This window comes from Palaemon carinicauda, chromosome 27 (assembly GCF_036898095.1).
Source record: "Palaemon carinicauda isolate YSFRI2023 chromosome 27, ASM3689809v2, whole genome shotgun sequence".
Classification (NCBI taxonomy): domain Eukaryota; kingdom Metazoa; phylum Arthropoda; class Malacostraca; order Decapoda; family Palaemonidae; genus Palaemon; species Palaemon carinicauda.
The window spans coordinates 96,891,441-96,903,701 of record NC_090751.1 but is presented as its reverse complement, the minus strand read 5'-3'; the positions used below and the strand labels follow the sequence as shown (position 1 = coordinate 96,903,701).

Below are 12,261 nucleotides of genomic sequence, written 5' to 3'. Positions count from 1 at the left end.
CTAAGTTTCCATTCTCATATATCATGTAGTGTATAATTATGTTAATATGATTTTTGTTTATGAAAATTCCAAGTTTATTTTTATAATTTGTCTCATTTTCTTGATTTATTTCAATTTTTTCATTTTGAGAAATCATATTTATAAGTACACCCAATAAGGCTTTATTGTCTTTTTTTTTTTTGGTGTTCAAAATTCCAAGATTTCTGCGTAATTTAATTGTTGTAATCCTGTCCACAGACAAACGAATGAATAAATAACGAGAGAGAGAGAGAGAGAGAGAGAGAGAGAGAGAGAGAGAGAGCAGGACAGAACGAGAAAGAGAGAGAGAGAGAGAGAGAGAGAGAGAGAGAACAGGACAGAACGAGAGAGAGAGAGAGAGAGAGAGAGAGAGAGAGAGAGAGAGAGAGATATAAATAAATAGATAAATAAACTGATTCGATTTTATAACCTCCTTAGCGGAGATAATAATAATAATTTAATCTATCCAGCTGGGTAAAGTCAAGTTAGACACACCCAAGGATGGTAAATTCTAAAATAAAAAACAAAACAACGCATTGAAAAAGTAAATTTATATTCACCATTTTCCATTATTGAAAATAAAATGAATAATCGAACAACGTAGGGAACCAGTAAATTTATATATATAATTTTCCATTACGTGTTTACTTATTTCTTGGTGATTAAATTCGGGGATATTCGTGACGAGCAGCCAAGTTCTCTTATTATGTCTATTTTGGAAGAGGGTATCCTTGAAAGAGGATAAAAAATTCATATATATATATATATATATATATATTTATTTATTGATTTATATATATACATATATATATAATATATATATAATCTATTTATTATCCTCTTTCAATACGCTATATATATATATATAATATATGTATATATATATATATATATATAGTATATATATATTTATATATATACACAGTATATATATATATATATATATGTATATATAAATATATACATATGTATATAAGTATATATATATATATATTATATATATGATAAATTTTGCAAATTTAGACGTGTTTTTCATTATCAGGTAAGCCATATATTTTTGATACATTAATGTCTGGATTCTCTTAACCACCTCGGGATCAGAGCCCCAGGCGAAATCACACAAAGACAATAGCTTCTGACCGGCCGGGAATTGAACCCTGGTCCAGGAACCTTGTGTGTACACACTTCGTAGCCAAATGGTATGTTGCTGTTCGTACAAGTTTCCTGGACCAGGGTTCGATTCCCCACCGGTAAGAAGCTATTGTCTTTGTGTGATTTCGCCTCGGGCTCTGATCCCGAGGTCGTTAAGAGAATCCAGACATTAATGTATGAAAAATATATGGCTTATATGTATATATATATATATATATATATATACACACACGCACACACATACACCTCACTTTACGAGTGGGTTACCTTAACGTGGCGAAGGAGTTCGTGTACTGCCATATTCAGCAAGGCTGTACTAGTCAGGGACACTCATACTAGGTTGGTTTGCTCTGAGAGATCGAAATATCTAAAATATTCCGTTAAACTTAAAAGATGAACATTCTCACTTGTCTAAAATATGACTCTGATCTTAGAAAATAAAAATTCTCTCTTGTCTAAGATATGATTCTGATCTTAAAAGATTAAAATATACCTTTAATCTTAAAAAATAAACATTCTTATCTAAATATTCTTTTAATATTAAAGAATAAACAATCTCAATTATGTAAAATATATCTTTAATCTTAAAATATAAACATTCTCACTTATCAAAAATATACTTTCAATCTTAAAATATAAACATTCTCTCTTATCAAAAATATACTTTCAATCTTAAAATATAAACATTCTCACTTATCAAAAATATACTTTCAATCTTAAAATATAAACATTCTCACTTATCAAAAATATACTTTCAATCTTAAAATATAAACATTCTCACTTATCAAAAATATACTTTCAATCTTAAAAAATAAACATTCAAACGTATCTAAAATATACTTTCAATCTTAAAATATAAACATTCTCACTTATCTAAAATATACTTTCAATCTTAAAATATAAACAATTTCAATTACCCAATATACACTTTTAATTTAAAAAAATAAACATTCCGACTTATCTAAAATATACATTTATTATAAAAAAATAAACATTCTCTTAATCTGAAATATACCTTCAAACGTAAAAGATAATCACTCACTTATCCAAAATATACCTTTAATCATAAAAGATAAGTATTCTTACTTATCTAAAATATATTTTTATCATTGAAATATAAATTCTCAATTATCTAAAATATGCTTTTAATCTTAAAATATGAGCATTTTCACTTGTCTAAAATAAGCTTATAATTTAAAAAAAAAATTAAACTCAATTATCTAAAAATGACTTTTAATATTAAAATATAAACATTTTCACTTACCTAAATTATACTTTAATCTTAAAAAAATAAACATTTCCACTTCACATAATTCCACATACTCCAGATATACTTTTATTTTTTCCAAAAAACCCCAACGCGAGAAGAGTTACACACCACTGTTACAAAGCTGTCACTTCTCTGGAAGCTGTCATAGTCAGAGGTAGAAGAGAGCTTTAAAATCTTTGATATCTTGACACATAGCATATTATGTTTCCTGGGGGAAAAGCCGAGAATTCTGTTGGTGTAATGTGCATTTCAGTGTGACTGGATTTTTACTGTGTTTTGTGTTTTGGAGATTAATAATGTTTTGTTCTGGAGCTATTTTTATTTATATTTTTTTTTTCTTGTATGAATTTGTGTGACTGGTCTTGTGGTCGATTTGTACTGGCTTTCAAGTATATATATATATATATATATATACACACATATATATATATATGTATATATATATATCTATATATATATATATATATATATATAAATATATATATACAATATATATATATATATATATATATACATATATATATATATTTATATATATATATATATATATATATAATCTGTGTATGTACAAGCTTGCAAAAACCAATTATAATAGATTTTATCACTCGACAACCGCCAAGTGAAACCGTATTATACTGCCTTGGCTCATTCATAATGGATTTCGTTTTATCTGACGCGACCTGAATGACAATAGGTCAATATCCAGATTCCTCCGGACAGTCTTTGGTCATTATTCATGATCCAAGAAGGAGTGGTCGCTAAATTCATTATTTATCTGAGATTGGAGCCAGTCACAGTGTTCGCTCCGTCAAGTATTGCTAACCCTTGATGTCATCACTTACCCAGTACTCCTTGTTATTACTTGGTAGGTCACTTTACATTACGTCCCTCAAATAGTCTTGGCTCCATAGTGGCTTGCTTCACTCGCAATTAAACATTATCTCATTGCTCCCCTGTCCTGGCAAAGTGGCACATGGATTTGCTGTGCTTGCCATCCTCTTGGGTCACTATTAGAATATCATAATAACCTATAATTTATATCACATTCCTAAAATGGCCTTTGCTTTACCGTAGCTCACTTTGCTTGCGATTAAACTTAATCTCATTGCTCCTCCATTCTAACAAGAGGCACATGAATGTGCTGGACACGCCATATGTGTGGGTCGCTATTAAAGTATCAAAATAACCTATAATTTATATAACGTCTCACAAATGGGCTTTGCTCCACTGTGGCTGTCTTCACTCGTAATTAAACATAATCTCATTGCTCCTCTATATTGGCAAGCGATACATGGATGTGCTGCGTACGCCATCCGCGGTTAGCAAAGTATCATAATTACCAATAATTTACATCACGTCCTTCAAGTGGTCTTTGCTGTTCTGTGGCTCACTTTGCTCGCAAATAAACATAATCTCATTGCTCCTCTGTTGTGGCCAGCGGCAAATAGACGTCGTGCGTTTAGCAATACGTCTTTCTATGTATAAACGTATTTGTATAACTGATTGGTTTTATAAATCCCATTTCATTGTATTTTTTAGCAAATTGAGTTTTCCACTATAAAGATGTTGTTTACAATTGTTGTACATAAAGGAATTAGAGATAAATAGTTGATAATTTATTTTGTAGTTGTGTAATAGCATTATATTTTCATTAAGGTTATTTATATTACATTTTTCTGTATTATATTACATTGATATTTTCTGTAGATTGCTGTTATGACACCTTAATTGAATAGAGGGAAATTTTGATTTTTATTTATATATTTTGAAAATTAGATGCTTGGGACCTCATCATTTACAAAGGATGTAGTAAAAGAGCGTTGAATGATTGTGTTTTTATATTCATATGATAGTGTTTAAAATCAGTCGATTATAAGTAGTTTCTGTAATATGAAGCGGTACGAAACTAATTTTTAATCCCCATCTTATTTTTGTTTACTTGCAGCTAAATGAATACAGCAGGCAAGCCCTAAGATAAGATGACAGAGCGGCCGCATCTCCCGCTGACGCTCTGAAAACCACTCCCTCATCGGCTACGTAAGCAGAGAGACGATTCCGTCTCCCGGATGCCACCGCGTTGGACGACCACCCCAGTTACGAGCACGACGAGTCGCTTCGAGGGGCACATGTGAGATACAAAATGCGTCTCAAAAAATGCCCCTTCGCTCAGTCTAAGGCAGATTCGACGTCTTGTCTCTCCAAAAGATGATACCTAGAGGCGTCCGTGCCTCGGCTTCCGTCAACTCTGGTTCGTGGTCCTCCTCCTCCTCCTCGTCCACCTCCTCATCTTCCTCATCCTACGCCTCTTCTTGCCTGCCCACAACGTCGAAGACGACTAGTCTCGTGCTTCGGGTCCTCATCGTCATTCTCTTCCACCTTCCCGAGGACACCATGGGTGAGTATTATACCCCGTTTTTTATTGGTGAAATATTATAGTTTCCCATTGTCTTTTCTCCATTTTCTGTTGGTAGAATGTTAGTTTCCCATTTTTTATACTGTTTTCTGTTGGTAGAATAGTATACTTCCCTTTTTCTTTTCCCCTGTTTTTTGTTGGTAGAATGTTATAATTTCCCATTTTCTTTTTCTTCCTCTCCCTGTTTTCCGTTGATAGAATATTATAGTTTCCTCTTTTCTTTTATTCTCTTTTTTTCCTGTTTTCTGTTGGTAGAATGTTATAGTTTCCCTTTTTCTTTTCCTATTTTCCCCATTTCATTGGTAGATTGTTATAGTTCCCCTTTTTCTTTTCCTATTTTCCCCATTTCATTGGTAGAATGTTACAGTTCACTTCTTTCCCACATTTTCTCCGTTTTACGTTGGTAGAATGTTATAATTTCCCCTTTTATTTTATTCATAGTTCTTAAGTTGACTGAGTCTTGGAGTCTCTCTCTGCTTCGATTTCGATTAAAGATCTTACTGAAATAAAGATTTATTATAGATCTTTCTGAAATAATTAAAAGTTTATTCTCATCAGTGATGAAAATTGGAAATGGTTAGAAAAAAAAGTAACCAATCCAAGAACAGAGTATCTGCACACATAGTTTCTTCTAATGGTTATATACTCTGCAATGGGAGACCTCGTAGGCACGGCTACTTGCAATGGCCTCTTAGTTATGCATGTAGATTATCCGTGTGTAACGTGTCGGAAATGTTGAGTGCAAACACTCGTCTCCTAGAGTGAAGGTTTGGAATATTTCATGATTGGACGTTAGTAGGAGTCAGTGGGTCTTTGTAATTCTGTTTTTTATTGATAATGAAGTTAAAACAAGGTAAAAAATTATTAGAAATAAAATCATAGCTGGATTGTTAATGATAAAAACTTTACTTTTAAACTATAATTCTTGAAAAACTTATAATTCTTTTTTTTTTATATATATATGATGAAGTTTAATTAAAACGGTGAAAAATTCTTATAGATAAAATCATAGCTAGATTGGTAATGATAAAAACTTTACTTATAAAATTAACTTATTGAAGAGCTTATAATTTTATTTTTTATATATGACGAAATTAAAACAAGAGGCTGATAGAAGTTCTTAAAGATTAAATCAGCTGGATTCTTTATGATAAAAATTTTATTTCTTGAAGAGCCTATGATTTAATTTTTAAGTATGATGAAGTTTAATTAAAACAGGGTGAAAAAATTCTTATAAATAAAATCATAGCTTGATTGTTAATGATAAAAACTTTACTTATAAAATTCAATTATTGAAAAGATAATCATTTTAGTTTTTATTTATGATGAAATTAAAACAAGAGGCTGATAGAAAGTCTTAAAGATAAAATCATAGCTAGATTGTAAATGATAAAAACTTTACTTTTAAAATTTAATTCGCGAGGAGCTTGTAATTTTATATTTCTTATATATGATGAAATTTAAACAAGAAGCTGATAGAAATTCTTGAAGATAAAATCATAGCTGGATTGTTCATGATAAAAATTTTACTTATAAACTTGAATTCCCGAAGAGCCTATGATTTTATTTTTATATATGATGAAGTTTGATTAAAACAAGAAGGTGAAACAATTCTTAAAGATAAAATCATAGATGGACTGTTATTGATAAAATCTTTACTTATAAAATTCAATTATTGAAAAGATAACCATTTTAGTTTTTATATATGATGAAATTAAAACAAGAGGCTGATAGAATTTCTTAAAGATAAAATCATAGCTGGATTGTTAATGATAAAAACTTTACTTTTAAAATTTATTTCTTGAGGAGCTTGTAATTTTATATTTTTTCATATATGATGAAATTAAAACAAGAGGGTGATATAAATGTTTAAAGATGAAATCATATCTGAATTGTTAAAGATAAAAACTTTAATTATAAAATTTAATTCTTGAAGAGCTTATTTTGTTATATATGCTGAAGTTAAAACAAGAGGCTGATAGAAACTTGAAGATAAAATCATAGCTAGACTGTAAATGATAAAAACCTAGCTAGATTGCTAATGATAAAAACTCAGATATAGAAAACGCTTGAGGGCCTTTTTTATTTCATATATAATGGAATTTAAACAAGAGGGTGATGAAAATTTTTAAAATTAAAATCTTAGATAGATTTTCATTGATGAAAACTTCAATTTATGATTGGCTATACTCAAACATATGAAACAGTCAAAGGGTCTTTATAATTTTTTTATTTTTATAAATGATGAAAATAAAGAAGTTTGATTAAAATTTGTAAAAATAAAATAATAGCTAGATTGTCAATAACATCTTTACTCATGAAAATCCATTTCATATGTGTGGAATAAACTATTGAATTTTGGTTTTCCAATATTTTTTTTTGTCACATGTTTTTCAACGTTTTTTTTTTTTTCATACAGTTATAGGCTGGTCCTCCCTGGTCTTTGCTTGGGTGGAGAGAGGACCTAGGCACTGATCATATGTATATATGGTCAGTCTCTAGGGGATTCTCCCATGAAGAACTAGTTCATAATAGGACTTTTTTAGTTTATGTACTTAGGGTTGTGGTGGTCGATGTGATAACGTCTCTGACTGGTGATTGCATGAGTGGTGTTCGAGTCTCGCTCAAACTCGTTCGTTCCTTTGGTGGTTGCAACCTCACTATCCTTGTAAGCTAAGAATGGGTGTTTTTAAGGCCAGCATGTAGTTCTACTTGCTGAGTCATTGCCTGGCCCTCCTTGGTTCAAGCGTGGGAGTAGAGGGGGCTTGGGCGCTGATCATATATATATTGTCAGTCTCTAGGGCATTGTCCTGCTTGATAGGGCAGTATTACGGTCCCTTTCCTTTTCCATTCATGAGTGGTCTTTCAACCTTTAAACTTTTCTTAAATTAAATTTACTTATTTTGGTATTTGAAATTAAACTGTTCCTAAATTAATTTTGTTAAAAAAAATATATGAAATAAAATAAATCCATTGGAATATATAATCTCTTTACATTCAGATCTCCCTGGACAATTTTATCCTGTTCGTAATACTAGGCAGGCAGTTAATTCTAATAGCCAGGCCTTCTCCATCATGAGGTTCAATACTACACAGTATTCTAGAAGTTTTATTCCAGCTGTTGCCAAGTTGTGGAATGATCTTCCTAATCGGGTAGTTGAATCAGTAGAACTTCAAAAGTTCAAAGTTGGAGCAAATGGTTTTATGTTGACCAGGCTGACATGAGTCTTTTTATAGTTTATATATGACATATCTGTTTTTAATGTTGTTAATAGTTTATATTTGACATATCTGTTTTGACGATGTTACTTTTTTTTTTAGAATGATTTATTGTTAATTTGTTCTCTTCATTTATTTATTTCCTTTTTTCCTTTCCTCACTAGGCTGTTTTTCCCTGTTGGAGCCCCTGGGCTTGTAGCATCTTTCTTTTCCAACTAGGGTTGTAGCTTGGATAATAATAATAATAATAATAATAATAATAATAATACACTTATTTACAACGCTTTCTTATATATTTTTTTCTAAAATAAAAGGAAAAATATAATAATATAAATTTCCTTCTCGACGTTTAGGAAAGAATTAGAATTTACCTAAAAACCAAAATGGCGGAGTGACCCTAAACGTAATTCAAAAACCCACATAACAAACGCGATATTATTCCGTCTCATAATTTAATTAATTTTTTTTTTTAAACATATCCTGCTGGGTGGGGCATGTGGGTGTGGTAGGGCGTGTTGATGGGCGGAGGTAGGCGGAGGAGTTACGCCCACTCCCTCAGAGACCTCTCACTTAGCTCTCACTTGACTCTCACATGGCTTTCATTTGGTTTTTGATAACCTTTTTTTTTTTTCCTACGTAGTGTACCCCCAGAATCCTTCTCTGCCTCCAAGGTAAGGTTTCCGTCACCTGGAAGAACCGCCTATTGATCTCTCTCTCTCTCTCTCTCTCTCTCTCTCTCTCTCTCTCTCTCTCTCTTTGTGTCTGTCTGACTCTCTCTCTCTCTGTCTGTCTGTGAGTGAGTCTCTCTCGCTCTCTGTCTCTCTCTCTCTCTCTCTCTCTCTTTGTGTCTGACTCTCTCTCTGTCTGTGAGTGAGGAGTCTCTCTCTCTCTCTCTCTCTCTCTCTCTCTCTCTCTCTCTCTGCATGATACATATTTCAGGAAACCCCGGGAAAAATATTATGATCTAACTCACGGAAGGTTGAAGTAAAGTTGATTGTAAATAGGAATGCATGAATTTTTTTTTATTTTTTTGAACGCCTTGAAAAATTATCACCCGAAGAAAAAATGCAAGCGGAAAATATCAAACCAGACCAGAAAACATTTTGCATTTCGAAAAAAAAAAAAAAAAAATAAGTAACACAAAACGTGAAAAATTACCTCTTCAAACTTATTTTATTTATTTTTTTTTTTTACAGCTTCCCTTTACACGAGACTCCTCGGGTCTTCGGAGGAATTTCAATTTCTGCTCCGGGATCGTATTCCTTCGAAGAACGATCCAGAGAGAGAGAGAGAGAGAGAGAGAGAGAGAGAGAGAGAGAGAGAGAGAGACTCAATCACTCTCTCTCTCTCTCTCTCTCTCTCTCTCTCTCTCTCTCTCTCAAGTTATTTACTTCCTCTTCTCTCGAAGCCTATAAAGATTCGGGAAGGATCAATACGTTGAGGAAAATGTTGAAATTCTATCAATTTTTTTTTCTTTTTTTTTGGTACCTTTCATTGGGAAAAAGCTGATTCCTTTTTTCTACGTCATTTGCATATGCTAATGTGAGACGAAGGCAAAAGACCGTGGGTGGATTGGCTAATCAGTTGAACTAGGACAATGCCAATGATTGGCGATGGGAAAGGGAGGCAAGGCTTAGTAGGTGGATTGGCTAACCAACGTTTAGTAGGTGGATTGGCGAATCAAAGCTTAGTAGGGTGATTGGCTAATCAAAAGTTAGTAGGTGGATTGGCTAATCAAAAGTTAGTAGGTGGATTGGCGAATCAAAACTTAGTTGGTGGATTGGCTAATCAAAACTTAGTTGGTGAATTGGCTAATCAAAACTTAGTTGGTGGATTGGCTAATCAAAACTTAGTTGGTGAATTGGCTAATCAAAACTTACAGTAGTTGGTGGATTGGCTAATCAAAACTTAGTTGGTGGATTGGCTAATCAAAACTTACAGTAGTTGGTGGATTGGTTAATCAAAGTTTAGTAGGTGGAATGGCTATTCAAAAGTTATTAGGTGGATGGGCCAATAAAAAAAATATTAGGTAGATTGGCTAACCAAAACTTAGTATCCTGATTGGCTAATCAAAACCTAGTAGGGGGGATTGCCTAATAAAAACTTAGTTGGTGGATTGGCTAATCAGTTGAACTAGCGTAATGCCAATGATTGGTGATTGGAAGGGGTGGCAAGACCTAGTAGGTGGATTGGCTAACCAAAGCTTAGTAGGTGGATTGGCTAACCAAAACTTAGTAGGCTTATTGGCTAATCAAAATTTAGTAGGTGGATAGGCTAATAAAAAATAGGTAGATTGGCTAACCAAAGCTTAGTTGGTGGATTAGCCAATCAAAACTTACAGTAGTTGGTGGATTGGTTAATCATAGTTTAGTAGGTGGAATGGCTATTCAAAAGTTAGCAGGTGGATTGGCTAATTAAAACTTAGTAGGTGGATTGGCTAACCAAAATTTAGTAGGTTGATTGGCTAATCAAAACTTAGTAGGTGGATAGGCTAATAAAAAAATATTAGGTGGATTGGCTAACTAAAGCTTAGTAGGCTGATTGGGTAACCAAAGCTTAGTAGGCTGATTGGCTAATCAAAACCTAGTAGGGGGATTGGCTAATCAAAATTTGGTAGGTTGATTGGCTAATCATTTGGACTAGGACTATGCCAATGATTGGCAATTGGAAAAGGTGGCAAAACGTAGTAGGTGGATTGGCTAATCAAAACTTGGTAGGTGGATTGGCTAATCAAATCTTAGTAGGCTGATTGGCTAATCAAAACGTAGTTGATGGATTGGCTGTATGATTTGATAAAAATGAATATTCTCTAATAAAACCGAAAATGAAAGGAGTTTTTGTGCCCATCGAGGATCTGAACTCCAACTCCACCTCCAACTCCAGCTCCAACTCCAGCTCCAACTCCAACTCCAGCTCCAACTCCAACTCCAACTCCAGCTCCAGCTCCAACTCCAACTCCAGCTCCAGCTCCAACTCCAACTCCAACTCCAGCTCCAGCTCCAACTCCAACTCCAGCTCCAGCTCCAACTCCAACTCCAACTCCAGCTCCAGCTCCAACTCCAACTCCAACTCCAGCTCCAGCACCAAAAGGAGCCGCTTCACAGATCAGTGCCATAGCCTTGGCCAGGAAGGAGAACATTGATCAAACGTTTACGAAGGCCACTCCACGACACCCCGGGGTGACCTTGTTGCCTCGATGAACGGGAGAAAAAGGTCAGCTCTTTATACAAAAAAAAAAAAAAAAAAAAAACATTAAAAAAAAACCATTTTTTTTTTTACTGGTTTTGTCTGGACCTCTGTAGGTTGAAGCTTAGAGTTCAAAAACATTTAAGAGGCCTTTATGGATACCCCCTGGGGTAAGGGAAGGGTGTTTGGATGCCCCTTGGGGGGGGGGGTGGCTAATATTTAGTCCTCTTGTAAATAAACGTATTAAGAAAAAAGGAAAATGTTTTTTATTTTTTTTTTCTATTATTTTTTACTGGTTTCGTCAGACTTCGCTTGGTTGAAGATTACGAATCGAAAATGCCCAGGGGTGGGGTAGGGGTAATGCCCAAGGGTTGTTGGTGGTAACCCCGGGGAGATGCCCAGGGGAGGGAGAATTCCCCTTCGGTTGGGGATGCCCAGGTGATAGGAATTGCCTCTGTGGTTGGGAGTGCCTAAGGGGTGGTGGTGCCACTGGGGTCGGGATGCCCAAGGGGAGGTGCCTCTGGGGTTGGGAATGACCAGGGGGTGTTGGGTGCCACTGGGGTTGGGGTCCCCAGGGGGGGGGGGCATGCGTAGGGGACGCCCCTGGGGTGTGGGATGCCAAGGATGTGTGGTGTGCCCCCTGGGGTGGGGAAAGCCCAGGGAGTATTGCGTACCACTGGGTTGAAGGGTACAGAGGGGGTACCCCTTCGGTATTGGATACCCTTGGGGTAGGAGATGCCCCTGGGGCTGGGGAATGCCCCTGGGGTGGGGCGTGTGTGATACTGTTTTGCTTACCGACTAAATTTTTTTTTTACCGATCTCATCAGACTTCTGTAGGATGAAGCGTGTGAGTTCAAACACTTTTAAGAGGCTTTTTAGGATATCCTGATGTCCTTGGGGGTATCAGAGATACCACCGGGGGAGACCGCCCCTTGGGTGGGCGTGGTGTCGAGATATAGGCTTCTCGTCTCGCTCACTTCAAAGGATTTCTTTCCAAGAGGAG

At 34.6% G+C, this 12,261-nt stretch overlaps 1 protein-coding gene across 1 annotated transcript in view; it reads left to right on the top strand.

Annotated features, from left to right (window-relative positions):
• Positions 1 to 4,389: 4,389 nt before the first annotated feature.
• Positions 4,390 to 12,261, top strand: part of LOC137621048 (uncharacterized) — an 80,206-nt gene continuing 72,334 nt past the window's right edge. Inside the window, exon 1 of the mRNA XM_068351487.1 lies at positions 4,390 to 4,835. Coding sequence (XP_068207588.1) covers positions 4,646 to 4,835 — 190 coding nt within the window. The 5' untranslated portion in view covers positions 4,390 to 4,645. The remainder of the gene's footprint in view (positions 4,836 to 12,261) is intronic.